This window comes from Neodiprion fabricii, chromosome 5, assembly GCF_021155785.1.
Source record: "Neodiprion fabricii isolate iyNeoFabr1 chromosome 5, iyNeoFabr1.1, whole genome shotgun sequence".
Classification (NCBI taxonomy): domain Eukaryota; kingdom Metazoa; phylum Arthropoda; class Insecta; order Hymenoptera; family Diprionidae; genus Neodiprion; species Neodiprion fabricii.
In genome coordinates, this window is record NC_060243.1 from 22,341,022 (window position 1) to 22,358,726 (window position 17,705).

At 33.9% G+C, this 17,705-nt stretch overlaps 2 protein-coding genes and 1 long non-coding RNA gene across 11 annotated transcripts in view; 1 reads left to right on the plus strand and 2 right to left on the minus strand.

The window, feature by feature from the left end:
• Positions 1-1,932: 1,932 nt before the first annotated feature.
• Positions 1,933-2,541, plus strand: LOC124182005 (NADH-ubiquinone oxidoreductase chain 2-like; the record flags this gene model as incomplete). Its single annotated transcript, XM_046568781.1, is given in 2 exon segments — positions 1,933-2,247; positions 2,359-2,541. Coding segments are annotated over 2 exon segments (498 nt in total), but the record flags the coding sequence as incomplete, so codon positions are not given.
• Positions 2,542-4,329: 1,788 nt separating this feature from the next.
• On the minus strand, positions 4,330-5,978 carry LOC124182336. Its single transcript, XR_006870747.1, has 4 exons — positions 5,946-5,978; positions 5,599-5,705; positions 5,273-5,361; positions 4,330-4,705 (listed from the first exon to the last, which is right to left on the minus strand). It is a non-coding gene; the product is annotated as an uncharacterized LOC124182336 (long non-coding RNA).
• A 2,762-nt stretch (positions 5,979-8,740) lies between these two features.
• LOC124183327 (protein tramtrack, alpha isoform-like) overlaps positions 8,741-17,705 on the minus strand; it is a 54,403-nt gene continuing 45,438 nt past the window's right edge. For 6 of the 9 annotated variants that reach the window (XM_046571682.1, XM_046571689.1, XM_046571681.1 and 3 more), the window contains exons 5-7: positions 13,353-13,615; positions 12,826-13,101; positions 8,742-11,932 (exon numbers count right to left, since the gene is read on the minus strand). In XM_046571682.1, the coding sequence (XP_046427638.1) occupies positions 11,777-11,932; positions 12,826-13,101; positions 13,353-13,615 (695 nt within the window). In that variant the 3' untranslated portion in view covers positions 8,742-11,776. Of the gene's footprint in view, positions 11,953-12,825; positions 13,102-13,352; positions 13,616-17,705 lie in introns of all 9 variants that reach the window. The other 3 variants (XM_046571691.1, XR_006870962.1, XR_006870963.1) reach the window with 3 other exon arrangements.

The window sequence follows — 17,705 nt, forward strand, 5'->3', positions numbered from 1 at the left end:
TCGCTCGCCGTTTCTCTCCTGTTGGTCCTACGCTCTTTTAGCTGCGATTTCTGAGTTCCTGAGGGTCCAATTGGTCAGATAAGGGTCATTTGAATCGAATCTGAGACCTAAAGTTTTTTACCAAAAAAAAAAGTAAGGCTAACCCCTTTGTACTTTTGGCGAAAATTTTTGCGATTTTGAAAAGTGCCGGAATAAATTCTTTGATGCCTTATTCCGACGTAGTTTTGTAGGAGAAATCGATTGGGCGCAGTCCCAATAAGCTGCGATCAACGCATCAAAAGTTACAGCCAAAAAACGAGAACCTGTGTTTTCGACATTTTTCAGCAGGTGCATTTTCGCTCGCCGTTTCTCTCCTGTTGGTCCTACGCTCTTTTAGCTGCGATTTCTGAGTTCCTGAGGGTCCACTTGGTCAGATGAGGGTCATTCAAATCGAATCTAAGACCTAAAGTTTTTTGCCCAAAAAAAAAGTAAGGCTAACCCCTTTGTTTTTTTGGCGAAAATTTTCGCGATTTTCAAAAGTGCTGGAATCAAATCTTTGGCGCACTATATCGACGTAATTTTGCGAAAGAAATCGATTGGGCGCAATTCCAATACGCTGCGATCAACGCATCAAAAGTTACAGCCAAAAAACGAGAACCTGTGTTTTCGACATTTTTCAGCAGGTGCTTTTTCGCTCGCCGTTTCTCTCCTGTTGGTCCTACGCTCTTTTAGCTGCGATTTCTGAGTTCCTGAGGGTCCAATTGGTCAGATAAGGGTCATTTGAATCGAATCTGAGACCTAAAGTTTTTTACCAAAAAAAAAAAGTAAGGCTAACCCCTTTGTATTTTTGGCGAAAATTTTTGCGATTTTGAAAAGTGCCGGAATAAATTCTGTGATGCCTTATTCCGACGTAGTTTTGTAGGAGAAATCGATTGGGCGCAGTCCCAATAAGCTGCGAGCAACGGGTCAAAAGTTACAGGTGGAAAACCAGAACCTGTGTTTTTCACATTTTTCAGCTGGTGATCATTTCGTCGTCATTTCCCTGCCGTTGGTCCCATAAGTAGATTAACCATTTTTTTTATCATTAAATTGTTCAATTTAAATGCCTTTATTTATATTTAATTATAATAATGTATAATTTTTATATATTTTCGATATATTATAATTTAAAATTATTCCTATTAAGATGAGTATGAGGAGGAAATTCATTATTCAATATTTTGTCATATATATATATATATATATATATATATATATATATATATATATATATATATATATATATATATATACACATATATATTATAATTTTTAATAAATTTTCAAGAAAAGATAAATTCAAAAAAAAAATAGTTTACAATAATTAAATTTTAAAAAAATAAATGGAATTATCAGAAAAATCTTATATATTTTTTATCATTTGCTCACATATTAATCAAACAAAAAGTACATATTATTCATTAAAAAAATGCCATCCATTAATCTAAGAAAAATAATTTATTTAGACTTACAATTTTTCTTATTATCAAATCATTTAATTCAATTGCGTCCATATATATTCAATTATAATAATGTATAATTTCCATATATTTTTTACAAATTATAGTTTAAAATTATGTTTATTAAAAAGAGTATGAGGAGGAAATTTATTATTTCATATTTTATTATATATATATATATAATACTAATATATTTTATATTATATTATACATATAAATAATACACACACACACACACACACACACATATGTATATAAAAAAAGATAAGCTATTTAAGCTTATGGGTTTATATCTCGCAGATAAAAATTTAAATTTTTTCATTTTTATATAAAATGCCTGAAAAAGAGTTTTTCTGATAGAATAAATTATGTAATATAATAATTGTATTCATAGTTATATGTCATATAAATTTTTATAATTTCTAATGATAAATTTATTTTTTTTTAAAAATTCATGCAATTAATTAATTAAAATAAATATTTTTATTCAATAATAATTTTTGGTATTTCAATTACTATTCATTCTTCTTCATGAATTGGTGCTTGGATAGGAATGGAAGTTAATTCATTATCATTTATTCCTTCAATTATAAATGGTAATAATAAATTATTTAAATTTCCTAATTCCTCAATAATATATCATATTATTCAAGTTGGAGCTTCTTCCCTTTTATTTATACGAATTTTAATAATAAAAATAAATTCGATTTCCATAAATATCAATATTTTTATACTTTTATTACAAATTAGATTAATTTTAAAATTAGCTGCTACTCCATTTCATTGATGATTAGTAAAAAGTATTAATAATGTTAGATGAATAAATTGTTTTTTGATTTCAACTTTACAAAAAATTGCTCCATTATTTATTTTAATTAATATTAATAATAGATTAATTATTCATATATCAATAATTTTATCTGGATTTATAGGTTCATTATTAGGATTAAATGAAACATCATTAAAATTGATTATAGTTAATTCTACTATTAATCATATTTCTTGAATGTTTATATCAATATTAATTGATTTCTATATTTTATTAATTTATTTATTAATTTATTCTCTAAATAATTTAATAATTTGTATTTTTTTTTAGTTATTCTAATATAAATTATTTGAATCAAGTTTAAAAATTTAATAATATGAGTTATTTTATGAAGTTTTTAGTAATGATAATATTTTTATCAATAGCTGGTATTCCCCCAATATTTGGATTTATTCCAAAGTTTTTTGTTTTCATGTAATAGTAAAAAATATATTTTTTATTGAATGTTTGATATTTGTTATTTTTACATTAATTGTTTTATTTTATTATATAAATGTAATTTTACCTTCTTTATTACATTTAAAATTAATATTTAAATTAAATTTGAATAATGTTATAATTAATTTTATTTTTTGATAATTGTTTTATTCAATGTTTTTATTATATGAATAATTTATTTTATTTTATTATATTTTAATTATCAATTTTTAAATAAATTTTAATAATTTTTATAATTTTAAATTTGCAATTTAATGTTATATATTTAACTGTAAAATTAAGATTTTAAGTTAATTAAACTAATAACCTTCGAAGTTTTAAATAAAAAGTTGGTTTTAAATCTTATTTATTAATAATAGAATTGAACTATTTCTAAAGATTTCAAAAATCTTTGTGCTTATTACACTAAATAATATATATATATATATTATAATTTTCATTTGTTTTTTATTAAACTTCGATTTTCGTTTTTATATTAGTATTATTTTTTTTTTGCATGAATTTTTTTAATTCATTAAAAATTTTTTTTGCAGCATTTAATTTTAATAATTAAAGAAATTTAGAATTATAAATAATATAAAGTATAGACAAAAAAATTGTGCCAGCAGTAGCAGTTAAACGTTTTATACAAATTAATATTTTTAATTAATAAATTATATTAATTCATTTATTTAAGCAAAAAAAATTTTATGGTGAAATTAAATTTTTTGATTATACATATATATATATATATATATATACATATATATATATATATGTATATATATAAATATATATATATATATATATATATATGTATATGTATATTATTTTATGAAATCTAAAATTCAAACTAGGATTAGGTATCCTATTATTTTATATGTTAATATTATATTTTAATAATTAATAGTTATGTTCTTTAAAATTAAAAAAATTGGCTGTATTTAAAACTAATTAGGGGAATTTGTTTCTTAAACGATAATCCGCGATAAATCTTACTTCAATTAATTGAGTCTATTTATTTTCGTCAACAGAATATTTTTTTAAAATTAATAATTTTCATTAAATTTTATAAAAATTTCATTTCAGATCAAGATGTAGCTTGTATTATTGTTTAAATGAATTACAATAAAATTTTTATTTTCGGATATTAAATTGAAATATTTATTTAAAATTGGACTTAATAGTAAAATTTAAAATTATATTTATTTGAATTAAGAATTAAATATGTACAAATCGCCCGTCACTCTCATTATTAAATGGGATAAGTCGTAACAAAGTAAATATACTGGAAAGTGTATTTAGAATTCAAATTATTTAGAAAAAACTTTTGATTTACAATAAATTACATAGATGTTTAATTCAACGTAATTTGAAATTAATAAATTCTATTTTTCATATTTAAAAATATTTTGTTAATGAAAATATTTTTATTAAATTTTTAATTTTAGTATTGTTAAAAGAAAAAATAATTTTAATTATAGTTTAATTGTATATTGATAGAAATTTGAAATATTTTGAAAAAATACCGTACCCCATACCCTACCCTACCCTACCCTACCCACCCCACCCCTTCCTGCTTCAACTTCCACTCCTGATCCCACTCCTACTCCTGATCCTATTCCTACTTCTACTCCTGATACTGATTTTTCTCCTCAACCTTCACCTATTCCTGATTCCACTTCTGATCCTATTCCTGATCCTACTCCTACTCTTACTGATCCCACTTCTGATCCTACTCCTACTCCTACTCCCTCTCCTGATCCTATTACTGATCTTACTCCTATTTCTTCTCCTGATGCTGATCCTAATTCATCAAATATTATAAAAATGTTAAACTCACCGAGCACAAATTCTCGTCCTCCTCGTCCACCCTGTTCTCCTCGTCAGCCTCGTCCTCCTCCTCCTCCTCCTCCAGCTCGACCACCTCCAACTACCACCAACCACTCCAACGACCACTGCTAACCACCTCGGGTTATACCTGGAATAGTAATAAATATTTTCAATATAAGAACACATCAAAAATATTATGTAAGGATTAATTTAATTAATTAATTAATTAATATGTAATGAATTTTATTAGCGCATTTGAAGCTACTGAATATGTGCTAGCGCGAAAAATGAATTGAAATAATTTATTGTAAACATGACAACTTTGAAATATTTCAGATGAAATATAATTACAATCGCCATCAAATATTAGAAAAATGTTAAACTCACCGTGCACAAATCCTCGTCCTCCTTGTCCACCTTGTTCTCCTCGTCCACATTCAACCACCACAACCATCGGCAACCACCTCCGGTTATACCTTGAATAGCGATAAATATTTTCAGTATAAGAACACATCAAAAATATTATGTAAGGATTAATTTAATTAATTAATTAATTAATATGTAATGAATTTTATTAGCGCATTTGAAGCTACTGAATATGTGCTAGCGCGAAAAATGAATTGAAATAATTTATTGTAAACATGACAACTTTGAAATATTTCAGATGAAATATAATTACAATCGCCATCAAATATTAGAAAAATGTTAAACTCACCGTGCACAAATCCTCGTCCTCCTTGTCCACCTTGTTCTCCTCGTCCACATTCAACCACCACAACCATCGGCAACCACCTCCGGTTATACCTTGAATAGTGATAAATATTTTCAGTATAAGAACACCAAAAATATTGTGTAAGGATTAACATAATCAAGTAATTAATTAATAATATAATGAATTTCATTAGCGCATTTGTAGCTACTGAATTTCTGCTTGCACGAAAAATGAATTGAAATAATTCATTGTAAACATGAGAAGTTTAAAAAATTTGGAATAAATATAATTACAATCGCCATTAAATATTATAAAAATATTAAACCCACCGAGCACAAATCCTCGTCTTCCTCGTCCTCCTCAACGTCCACCCTCGACCACCGCCAACTACCGCCAACCGCCTCCAACAACCATCGATAACCACTTCGAGTTATACCTAGAATAGTAATAAATATTTTCAGTATAAGAACACATCAAAAATATTGTGTAAGGATTAATATAATCAAGTAACTAATTAATAATATAATGAATTTCATTAGCGCAATCATAGCTACTTAATTTCTGCTTGCGCGAAAAATAAATTGAAATAATTCATTGCAAACATCACAAGTTCAAAAAATTTTTGAATAAATATAATCACAATCGCCATTAATTATTATAAAAATGTTATACTCACCGTGCAGAAATCCGCGTCATCCTTGTCCACCTTGTTCTCCTCGTCTTCCTCGTCCTCTGACAGTCGCGATTCACCAGGTAGCGGACCTGGAGCGCCGAAACTACGGAGCGCTTGTCCCTAAAGTCGAGTTTCACCAGATAGCGGACCTGGAGCGTAGAAACTACGGAGCGCTAGACCTGGAACTCGAGGTGCATCAGGAAGCGGACTCGGAGCGCAGGATCCAGAAGGTAAAGAACCCGGTACCCGAAATCTGCCGAGCGCGATTTTCATACGTCCGCTCTACTGCGCGGTTGTTTCCAGACTGAGGAATTCGACTAGCTGATTACTGTAGATCGATGACGTCAAGAAAAAAAAAATTTTGGGTGACGTCACTTTCTGAAAGTCCGATCATCCAAACTATGGTTTTGAACTATAATACTATGTATGATGTATGATGTATGATGCATGATATGACAAGATGTATCATGATTTTAGTTTACACATTACAAAACTTTTCTGCCGATTCAAGCAGCTAGGTCCTTCGATGGTCAGCCTTTGACTAAAGCCATATATTCATCAGTTAACGGGTCTGCTAATAACGCTGCCGTTCTGCGACAGTTGGATGATAAAAATTTTTGCTTGTACCTTTCAAATGTGTGTTAAAATACACTCGAAGTTTTAAGAAGCTTCGTTCTTTCTTTCCCTATCAAAAAAAAAATCCCCGTCAATCACCTCTTTAGGTCTTCAAATCAGGACACTGCGTTAAATACTGTCTCATATACGGAGCATCCATTTTATCTCGATCAAAATTAGCGCATACGTGATGTATTACAGTTACTCTGAATTTTTTTCCATACGAAGACTTTTTGAAAACAATTCTCCTTCTCTACCCAACGGAGATACTTCACTCGCGACTAGCCAAATCAGCGTTTCGATTCTATGCCTAAGAAAATTCAAGATCGAGAAAGCAAATGAAAAGTTGTTGGAATAATTATGAATATTATTGTTATGGAATACATCGAGCGCATGTCGAATAAAATCCCATTCCGAGATAAATAATTCTTCCATTTTCATATTATAGCCGTATCATTGTAGATAATATAGTTTGGCTCCTGGATAATGGATCACATATATTAGTATTGTATGTACGTGGACCGCATATACATATATGTATACATTTTGGTCTCTGCATCATTATTACATCTGATCTATTATTATTTATGATCTATGTATACATTCTTCTCTCGGATACCTATACTTCAATTAAATCACTGTTTTGCCACGAATTTTGGAAGAAATTTATTCTTATTATTAATTTCTTGTATCGCCGCCAAGTCGGTAAGTACACACTAAATCCTGGCTTTGGCTTACCATTGCGAAGCTGTGTTACTCGGAAGGTGAATGCAGCTAGCATCTTGTCGAAATCGGTAACTCCTGATGTTCTGCAATAAGTACTCGACTCTACCGTTGTAACATCTCAGGGGGCGCAGGCGTACGACGATTTTCGGTTGTCACACCAAAGCCCATTAGGGCAACTGTCTTTATATTCTTCAGTCAACGTCCCGGATCATATGACCGACTGTTACGCGTGTTGGGTTGCCTCTCGAAAGTGTGTCAGGCGCATTGCACTATACAAGTCTATTTCGCGACGTTTCACAGAAATGAGGGACAAATGCTGTAAAACATCGTTGACAAACACTGACAATGTGTGAAATTTCTTCCCTCTTCTCTACGGCCGCGTAGGAATCCGGTATGGGTTCAAAAGTTGTACTGAATTTTTGAAAAAATCTGTACTGTGGTCATGGTACCTAAAGATCCAAACAAGCAGAAGTGATTTTCACCTGATTTTACGTTGAAGACTTGGCTATTCTTTCCCTTACATGAATTGCTTCCGAAGGCTATGTTTTTTCAATTTGAGTTTTGTGTATGTCTAATTTCTAAGGAAGAGCCCTGGTCAATGGGCCGAAACATAAACGAGAATTTTGTGTCTCTGTCTGATGTACGAAACCGAAAAATATTACTATACATCCTGGAGGTCAAGAACCCTTAAATATATTGAATGTTGCTCAAAATCAGTAACGATTCTTTCGTTGATGTTATCGATAAACGAAACGTGTTTTCGATTTGTCTTTCACTTACAGTTTGTTTCGTAAATTTCAAGCATATTCGAAATACGCAGAATCAATTTATGCAATTGATGCAAATGGATTATACTGCAACCGTAATTTAGATGAGAGAAATCTTGCTGTATTTTGCCAGTCGATGACCCTACGATGTTTTGCCAGCAAAAGTCCAAATCACAGAGTATGAGTATAATATGTGTGTAATTACTAAAATTTGATATCCTACATCGACGAGTAAATTTAGAGCTGAATATATATCATATGTCGCGTCGGCGTAAGTCTTGAGTCGACATTCAGTAGGCATTCAGACATACAGTATCAACGATACAATTATTCAATTATACAATCCCCTTGTGTGAGTCACTTTTTCGGATGTTAATCGCGACGTGATGGAAAGAATTGTGGGTGTTCCGACGCCTGTTATATTTTTTGATCACGTTTAAGTACCACATCACAGCTCTTCGGTCCTGTGCGTGTGAGAAGTTATTTGGCGAGGTAAGACGACCATTCAGTCTCTACCTTAATTTGGTCTTATTCCCGAACGATGTATAATATGTCCAAGTTTGTTTATGCCGCCTTCCATAGTCTCTATTCCATGAGACGCAATATCCTCACCTATCGCCTTTATACAAGAAACGTAGAGATCGCGGATCGCTAAGGAGAGATCGAAGAAAATTCTTCAACTTCGAATTATAATGCTCATAGATAAGGGACACGTCAGTCATTTATTTCTCAAGTATTATAAGTTTGGTTTTTCTTTTTAATGATATTGTACACAGTATTGGCAACGACTAGACGTCAGACCGTTAACTGCATCCAGTGAAACAAGCACACAGATCGCAGATGTAGCATAACAACTCGCCTTTGTGATTGACTTCCTGTTGTGTTCTCCATCCCTTCCCTTTTCTCTAATGTCTAAAAATTTTAGATTACAAACATAGAGATTATTCAATCATTCGTCAAATCATTCAATCGTGCATACTCCCCGGTACATTATCCGTTTCTATAACGTACGAGATGCCCAAATTGAGAAATAAACGTAGGTATAATCCTAGTTGGTGCACTGCTGGTTGACCGATCAGCTGCACACAAATACCTAAGATAATATACGCAATTCTACGCAGGAACAAACACTTTTTCATCACTTACACATTATACACACACAATTGCAAGAGAGCATGTGTTGCAACACACTTATTCGAGTAGTTTTTCTCAATTTCAATTCCAAGCACCTGTTCAAACGATAAATCAGCCTTTCATCCATAATGTATATCATTATTATTATCATTAATAACAATTGAGATTCGACATAACGAAGACTAGAATTTGGTTTGATCGTTATTATTGATACTAAATATATACTTTTTCTGTTCGAGCCAACCTCAATGTAGTATGATTAATTTGTAATATACCTATTACGTACGGCGGTGGAAGAGGTCGATCCGACTCTTGGGATAGGTACAAAGACGCTAATATAGTATAATATAATATAATATAATATAATATAATAAGCTGCGTACGTTAGGCTTCTACCGGTATCGACAATGGAAGAATCTTGCATAGATACAAATATTGTTGCACTCGAGTCTCAGAGTAATTGTTTCCCGGGGATATACCGCCTGGTTGCAGGGGTAATCAATCACATTGAAACAAAAATCGAACTGTTTTTCGTAATTCGACAGACGGTACGAATATAGTTATTTGTGTGTTTCATCGGATCTGCCGGTGCCTTAAGTAAATAGGTTGGGTATTTATTAGGTACTGTAATTGGCTTGTGCTCGACGCTGTAAGTACTCTGAGCTTGTATTATATATACATAGTTAGTATTAATATCATATCGCATGTATATAATAATGTGTCAAGGTATAATCGTATAACACTAAAATCACAAAGAGAGTATGGAGATGACTTGTACGTAGGAAGAACATAGATACATGGCGTAATAAGTATTTTACATACAGATTCAAGAATATATTATAAATATAGGTATGCGTATCTATTCATACGCATACATTAATAGTGTTATCATTATATTTTCTAATTTATTCACACCGTCATCCGAATATATATAACGTGTATAGGTGTACGCATCTCTTCTACACATACTCACACCTGTATGCATTGCCATATTCGAATACACGGATCTTAATAAAGATTAAAATATCTTCAAAAAATGGACAGATTTCCTTACAATTATATATTGTTATATTTTCAATGGTAATAATTAATTTCGCTCGATGTGTACGCGTATACGCATATAGATTATGTATTATACGTATATATACCTGATATACATGATATCGTGTACGCGAATGGAATATATGTTTAATCCATCTGCAGCGTATGCATATCGACTAAACTAAGGAAAACTTGTATAGTTTGGAAGTCATACTTTCTTGTCAAAATATAGTAGTTAGTTAGTGTATATACCTAATACATAACAATATATATACGTATACATAACAATATTTCAATTCGGCTCAGTACTTTTTGGACAGCCGAGTGTACCTGGTAATTTCGCGTCGATTTCATAGAACCGCCAAAACACTCGATCCAAACAATAAATTAACAACAAATCTGGGAAGATGTACATTTGGCACTGGGGATTCATATCATTTTTAGAAACTAATCACGTGGTTGGCGACGTCCTCGGAAGTGCGCGCGAGACAAAACTAAAAATTTATAGTTATTTCGAAGACGTTTCAACAACCCGAATTCCCTATATACAACCGAAGCGAATCCGAACGAGCAAATAGATGAATAGGTAAATAGACAAGCACACGGTGGCTTCGAAAATCCAAGTGTGGGTATACGTTATTTCACAAATTGTATCCATTATATACTTGCGATACAGCTTGCAGCTCGATCGGTCGATCGATAGGCGCACAGGGTGGGTATACTCGTTACCCATCACGTATAACGTGTATACCTACCGTTCGAATAATTATTGAACAAAAATATTCTCTCTCTATTCTAGTACAGGTAAGTAATATCCGGTATATAAGACAATTCCGCTTATTTTCATTTTACACCTAGCCGTACCCTACAGGCTAACGGGCGATGATTAGTTTAATTTGACACAGCGATTCGCCGAATTAATTACAATAGTGTATATAACGCATGGTGGGAATTATAATCAACCAACGGCGTTCTGGAACTTTCCATGTTTCGTAATATAGGTAAAAGAACACAGTTTCATTCGCTTTTCCGTTTAAATCAAGCGGTACAACGTATCTATGTACCTGTGCACGTACATACGCTTACTTTACGTTATACTTGTAGTCTGAAATATGTATAGGCGGAACTATGCACCTGCGTACCCGTACCCATCTGTAAGATACGCGTAAACGTGTACGCGTATCATTTAAATTTTGATTATCGGCTATGCCGGCACTCGAGTTTCTGAGCGACGGATTTGTTACGTAGGAATATGTAGGAAGAAAATAAGGGAGAGGTACCTATTACAAATACCAAGGATGGAGGAAATCGATACGCACGAACGGAACGAGATTGCAAATAAATTCGCTACAGAAAGGCGAAAATTATTCCGATTTCGAGAAAAAAAGGCGCATCTTCGACACACGTATGTATGCACGTACGCGTGTATCACACGACTGTATAGATTGCGTTGCACCTGATCGTGTAACGTCGTCGGGTGGATAAACGGACCGTGTTTCTCGCAAACGTTCCAGCGATTCAGCATAGAAATTTGATCTTAATGAACCTGTCTTAGCTGTTCATCACCGTTGACCTTCTTGAATATCCCCGCCTCGTGACCGTCTCCCCCTGAGCCTCGCATTCCCGCTTAACTCTGTCGATTATGTCCGCGACAAGTTTCTCCTCCTTTTCCCTCTGCTGTTCCCAGTCCGGGCCTTTTCCCATCTGCTGTAATCGACAAATCGACGCTTCGATCATAGTACATTATTCATTATTATACAGGCTACGATACTGCAAAACAACATAATCAATAATTATGCGATGTAATATTACTTAATACACAGATTAACCCTTTGAGTCATAGTGGTCGGTATTTTTGCTACCTATTTTATATCCATATTTTTTATGTTCAGAGAACTTTTCAACATATTTCTTTGCAGTTTTTTGCCATTTCTGATAGTATACTAACAGGTTTTCAATACTCGACAGTAATTATTACGATACAATATGAATTACGATTGTTAGAAACAAATTGATTGAAAATATCGTGTAAATTGAAGGAATAATTTATTTCCGAGAACGTTATCCCTCTACACGTATACATGTTTGGCATAAATTGCAAGTTTTTGGGGTAGCTGATTACGAATCTGAAAGCGTATTAAAAAAATTCAAAATGGTGGATCCAGTATAGCGGATAAAAATTTCAAATTCGGTCGAATCCGGCGAAAAAACTCTGTCCAATGGTTTTTGAGGTCGTTGACGACGAATTTGAAATTAGATTTTGAAAGTTACCATGGCGAATCCAATCAGCTACCACGAAGGCCCCTGCATAGAGCTTTTTGAACGGAGTCGATTTGAAATTTTCGTCCGCCTCATTGGACCCGCCATCTTGAATTTTTTAAATCTGCTTACAGATTCGTAATCAGTAACCCCAAAAACCAAAGAATGCTATCTTGTTATAAAAGTTGACGTAGCACAATAACGTACGACTCAAAGGGTTCAACTCCGCGATATCGTAAACGCCGCGACGTCATATGGCGCGCTTTGCGCAGGAAAATGCGTGTAACGTGTTACAGGTACGTGTAATGTATATATACATATATATATGTATCCGAGCTCACTTCGGAGGTTCTCCGCGTCTTCTTGTTCAGCGGTTCTTCCCTGTTCTCGTCGTTCTCGTTGTCCGAGTGCCTCGAGCTCAGGTGCCCGATGTATCCCTTCCGCGACTTGAAGTAGGCGTTGCAGCTGTGGCACTTGAAGAGGGGCGCCGGCTGGGCGACCTGGGTCGACACGTGGAGCTTGTACTTGTGCCTGTACCACCGTGTTCGAGAGGGTAGGACCTCGCCGCACCATTTGCAGACTACGGAACCATCGTTTTGTATGAGGTACTCCAGCAGCTTGTAAAATATATGTTCCATTCTGGATATTTGTATCTCTTTCAACTTTCTCGACTATAGACCGATAGACAGCACGTTTAGAGCCATAAATATTGACCAATAATTCATGTAAAATTCCGAGGAGCCCCGCTCGTTACCCCCTCTCGTTACCGGCGCGGCGGGAATCCGGGGGACGAACGAGCCTCCTCGGAGGTATCCTCTCATCCATACGTCCATCCATGCATCGGGATCACTCGGGACTCGGGACCAACCTGTTTCCGGACCTCGGGCTCCGTTTCCACGCTCAGCTCGGACTTCCCGACAAGATCCTGCCGCTGGTCCTCCTCTTGGTCGGTCAAAAAGTGGACCCCGCTTGCGATGCGCTCAGTTTTCACGAACGGCGACGACGACGACGACGACTCACCGACCCCCGCACCGACCCCCGTCTCCGCATACAAAGAAGCGTCGTCTCGGCTGGCGGGCGAAGTGCATATCTCGAACGTTATGTCGCTCGGCAAATTGCAGGGCAGGTTGTCTGTAACATTACCGAAAGCAAACGGCGATGTGTAATCTTTTCTGCATTCTTGTCGGTAGTTTACTTCTTTTTTCGTCCCCTTTTACTCCAACCAAGATTTATTTTTACTTGGCGGGCAGCTGTTGCATACCAGTAGAACCTTGATTATCCGGGAAGATGAGACCGGAGAGTCCACGGATAATTTGAATTTAAAATATGTAATAAGTTTTTATTTCGTACAGTAATATGAACAAGTAATACATATACGAGCTCTTGTGAAGACTAATTAAGACTACAATGTAGTTTGAACACGTTTATACTTGTCTCGATTGAAGTGTGGAAGTATCAGCAGCACGTCGTGTAATTATTCACGGTTAATCAGCTGACCGGTCAATCGAGGTTCTAGTGTACATATGTTGAGAGCGTGGAAGATATGACAGGTATTCGTAGAGAATAGAAGCGTTGTCGTGGTTTTATTTGTTATCAATTCGATATATATATATATATATATATATATATATGTATTTTTTTTTCTTCTATGGAGAATGTGCTCAATGATACAGAAAAAAAGTTTGGGTCCAGTAGACTATTGCAATGTATATCACAAAGAGTTACAAAGATACTACAATTAGATAAAAACAAATGAAAATAATATTACTTGTATCATTATTATTATTGTTGTTGTTGTTGTTGTTGTTGTTATTATTATTACTAGTATTGTACGTGTATATATATATTTATTTATATTTCTTTATATTTCTTTGTTGTTCAGTTTATATAGGTATATATACTTATATATTTTCTTGTTACTGTCATACTTTATTTCACTTCTTTCTTGTTTCTTTGTTATTTCTTTTCTTTGTTCCATAATTTTTATTGTTTCACTTCACTCTCTCACTTTCTCTATTTTTTCCTCTTTGTGCTTTGGGTGAACAGTAGTCAGCAATGCGGATCGCCGCGGCAGGCACCAAGAATTAGGCACATCATACGATATATAATCGATGATAACGTGGTACATGCATGTGTATGCATGGATGTATATACTATATATTTTTATAAAAAAATACCAGCTAACGAATACCAGTAGATGATTTTTGTAATGTATTTTACTTTTTTTTTTTTTTCTTTCTTTATTATGTTCTCGTCGAATTATCAAATAATCTATTCTTCTGCAATATCTTGTGTGCATTTGCGAGTGCATGTGTAGTAAATTAGTTGATTCTCTTATTTTATACAATAATAAAAAAATAAAATCATAATATTGACCCTTCAAAAGGACAGGTGTTATTCATTACAGCTGGTGGTAGTAGTAGTAGTAGTAGTAGTAGTAGTAGAGTAGCGGTTGTTATTATAATTGTCCGATAACAATAATTTTGTTAATATAAGCCAATTATGAACAGTTATATAATTTTTACTTTCGTTTTGCCCTTTTTTTTATTGTTGCTTTGTTTCGTTTAGATGAATTATTTTACTTGATATTTATGTACTCGTAACAATAATAACAATAATAACAATGACGATGACGACGACGATGACAATAATATATTTCTACTATAACGACAGAGTAAATAGAAATAATACATAAAAGAATTAATAATTGGTATTAAAGTAGTAATACAATACGCCTTGATCCGTGTGCACATGTGCGTCGTATGAATGCCTTTGCGGAACAATGATAAGCGCACGGAATAATTATTGGAGTAGAAAGAGCGGATCAGATCGGTTTTATGACCATGCCTCCTCTGTTATTTTTTTTTCCAAAAACTACAGATTACCCCGTAAATTCGATCGTAATCCTACACAATATCCGGTACACCAAATTCTCCCCGTACATTTTGTTTCCCGCTATTGCATTTATTTACTATTTGTACTTTTCTTTACCATTTCTCTCGGCATTACATCAGCTTTTGCGACCGTCGAAGAAATAATACAAAAACACGGCAGGGAAATGTTCCGCCAGGTTTATATTCATATTGTGGCGTTTGGCAGGTAATTTCAAAAGATCATTACATTATCTCAAAAATGTAGGAATATTGACAGAGGAAAATGGAAAAAGAAAGAAAGTATAAGAGAAAGAAAGAAAAAAAAATAGTAAATCACCTTCAACATTGAATAAAATATTTGCATAGAAAATTAATATAATGGTACTTGTTTCTTTCCCTTCCCTATTAATTCTTCTTCCCTTGTCTCGATGCATGCCAACTCTTAACGTTTTAATATATATTAATAACAGACGAAAATGATATAATAACTATACATGCGCTAGGTAATACTCGACGTTACAATTCAAGTTAGAAATAAAACAATAAATTTAACGTTTTATAACTTAAGATTAAAGATAAGAATGATAATGACGACGATGATGATGATGATGATTGTAATAGTAACGGTAAAACTAAATAATAGAGAACAGGATGGTCACACTGTTGTGTGTAATGTGTGTAAGAACTAAAGAAAATCATGTTCAACATGTGTATTTATTTAATTCTGCGTGACGAGTATAATTATTCAGAATGCACGAAATTTAATAAGAAAAAAAGTCAAATGTTTCGACGTAAGTATCCTTTCGACGATAATCCACCCTTATTCGACTGAGCCCGGCCTGCAGAAGCTACGGTACGATAGAAACGATCGAAATAAGAACACGAGTGAAAGGAAGAACAAGAAAAGTGAACTTAAATTATGTTTTACTATGCGTGTATAAATTATAGAAATTTAGAAATAGTAGAAATCTTTAAGTGGAAGACAATTAATTTTTTTTTTTTTAATTCACTCTCCTCTATGCATACATATAATACGTTTATGCGTATTGTCGCGACAAATTGAACGACACGCTCTCACATTTGTCGGTAGTCATTAAATTTTGGATAAGAAAGATCCCCCATTCCCAATAAGGTAATTCAGCACCGATGCGATTCGCGCCACGTTTGGCGCGACTGAAGTTGCCGTCGCCTATACGCAGAGTGAAGTCCTAACTAGTACGCGGTCCGTGATCTAAGCTGCTAAAATTTAATGTCCACGCGCTAAAATCCAAGAGCGGGTGTTTGCCAGGTTACTAAGTGTCTCTAGCCTCACAAATTTTGACAGTTGTGAATTGAGTATTAATAAGGATAACTGCCACCGACAACTGTCAACATTTTTGAGGTTACATGTACGCGACAAATTGTTGTTTATATTTATGACTGTTGGTTGCATTGGCGAACAGCCGATCTTGAATTGTAGCGCATGCGCATTAAGTTTTAACAGACGACGGAGATTGCAGTCTTTAGAAATTCGCTCTGTATAATTACAATTACGTACCAAATCGGATAGAATAGAGTAGGGACGTAGATACGAAAGTGAAAAGAAAAAGTAATTTCGGAATATAAGTAATATTCGAAAGTATGAATACGTTACAAAGGAGGTACACTTGGGGACAATGAATCTGAGACGGCTATTTTTTTATACTAGGCAGTTATGTTGGCAACACAGAGAAACCTGCAGCGCCACAGTCGGCCGAGCGCGAAACAAACTCAATCTCAATAAACGTAATATAAACCCATGACCGTCGAATCTAACCTTAGAATACGGGTCAATCCAACAAGTCATTATCCCCGCGGTATTCTAAGGTTAGATTGGGCGGTCAAGCTTGTTTAAGATTGAGTTTGTTTCGCGTTCGCTACCGACTATGGCGCTGTAGGTTTCTCTGTATTGCCAACGTAACCGTCTAGTGTAAAAAATTAGCCGTCTCAGATTCACTGTCCTCAAGTTTACCTAGTCGCTTTCATTGTTTTACACGGCGGTTTAGTGCTGAGTCGTATCCTCGTTGCATTTCTCTTTTCCTTCGACAATTTCCACGTACCCCTCATGTTATCCATCAATTCTTAACGGCTCACGCATACTGCATTCAATATATCTACATTCTCGTCAAACTCATAGCATGTGTATATACATGTCTACATTGACGTAGGTATATGTATGTATCCATAAGATTGACCCGATTTTGAGAAACGTTTGTCCCGCGGTTTTCTGTACATCCGCATTATACTAATTGCTATTTATAGGTACAGTAATATTCATTAATGCCTCCCCCTTCCGCCTACCTTGTTTTCGACCGGAAACAAAATGTGAG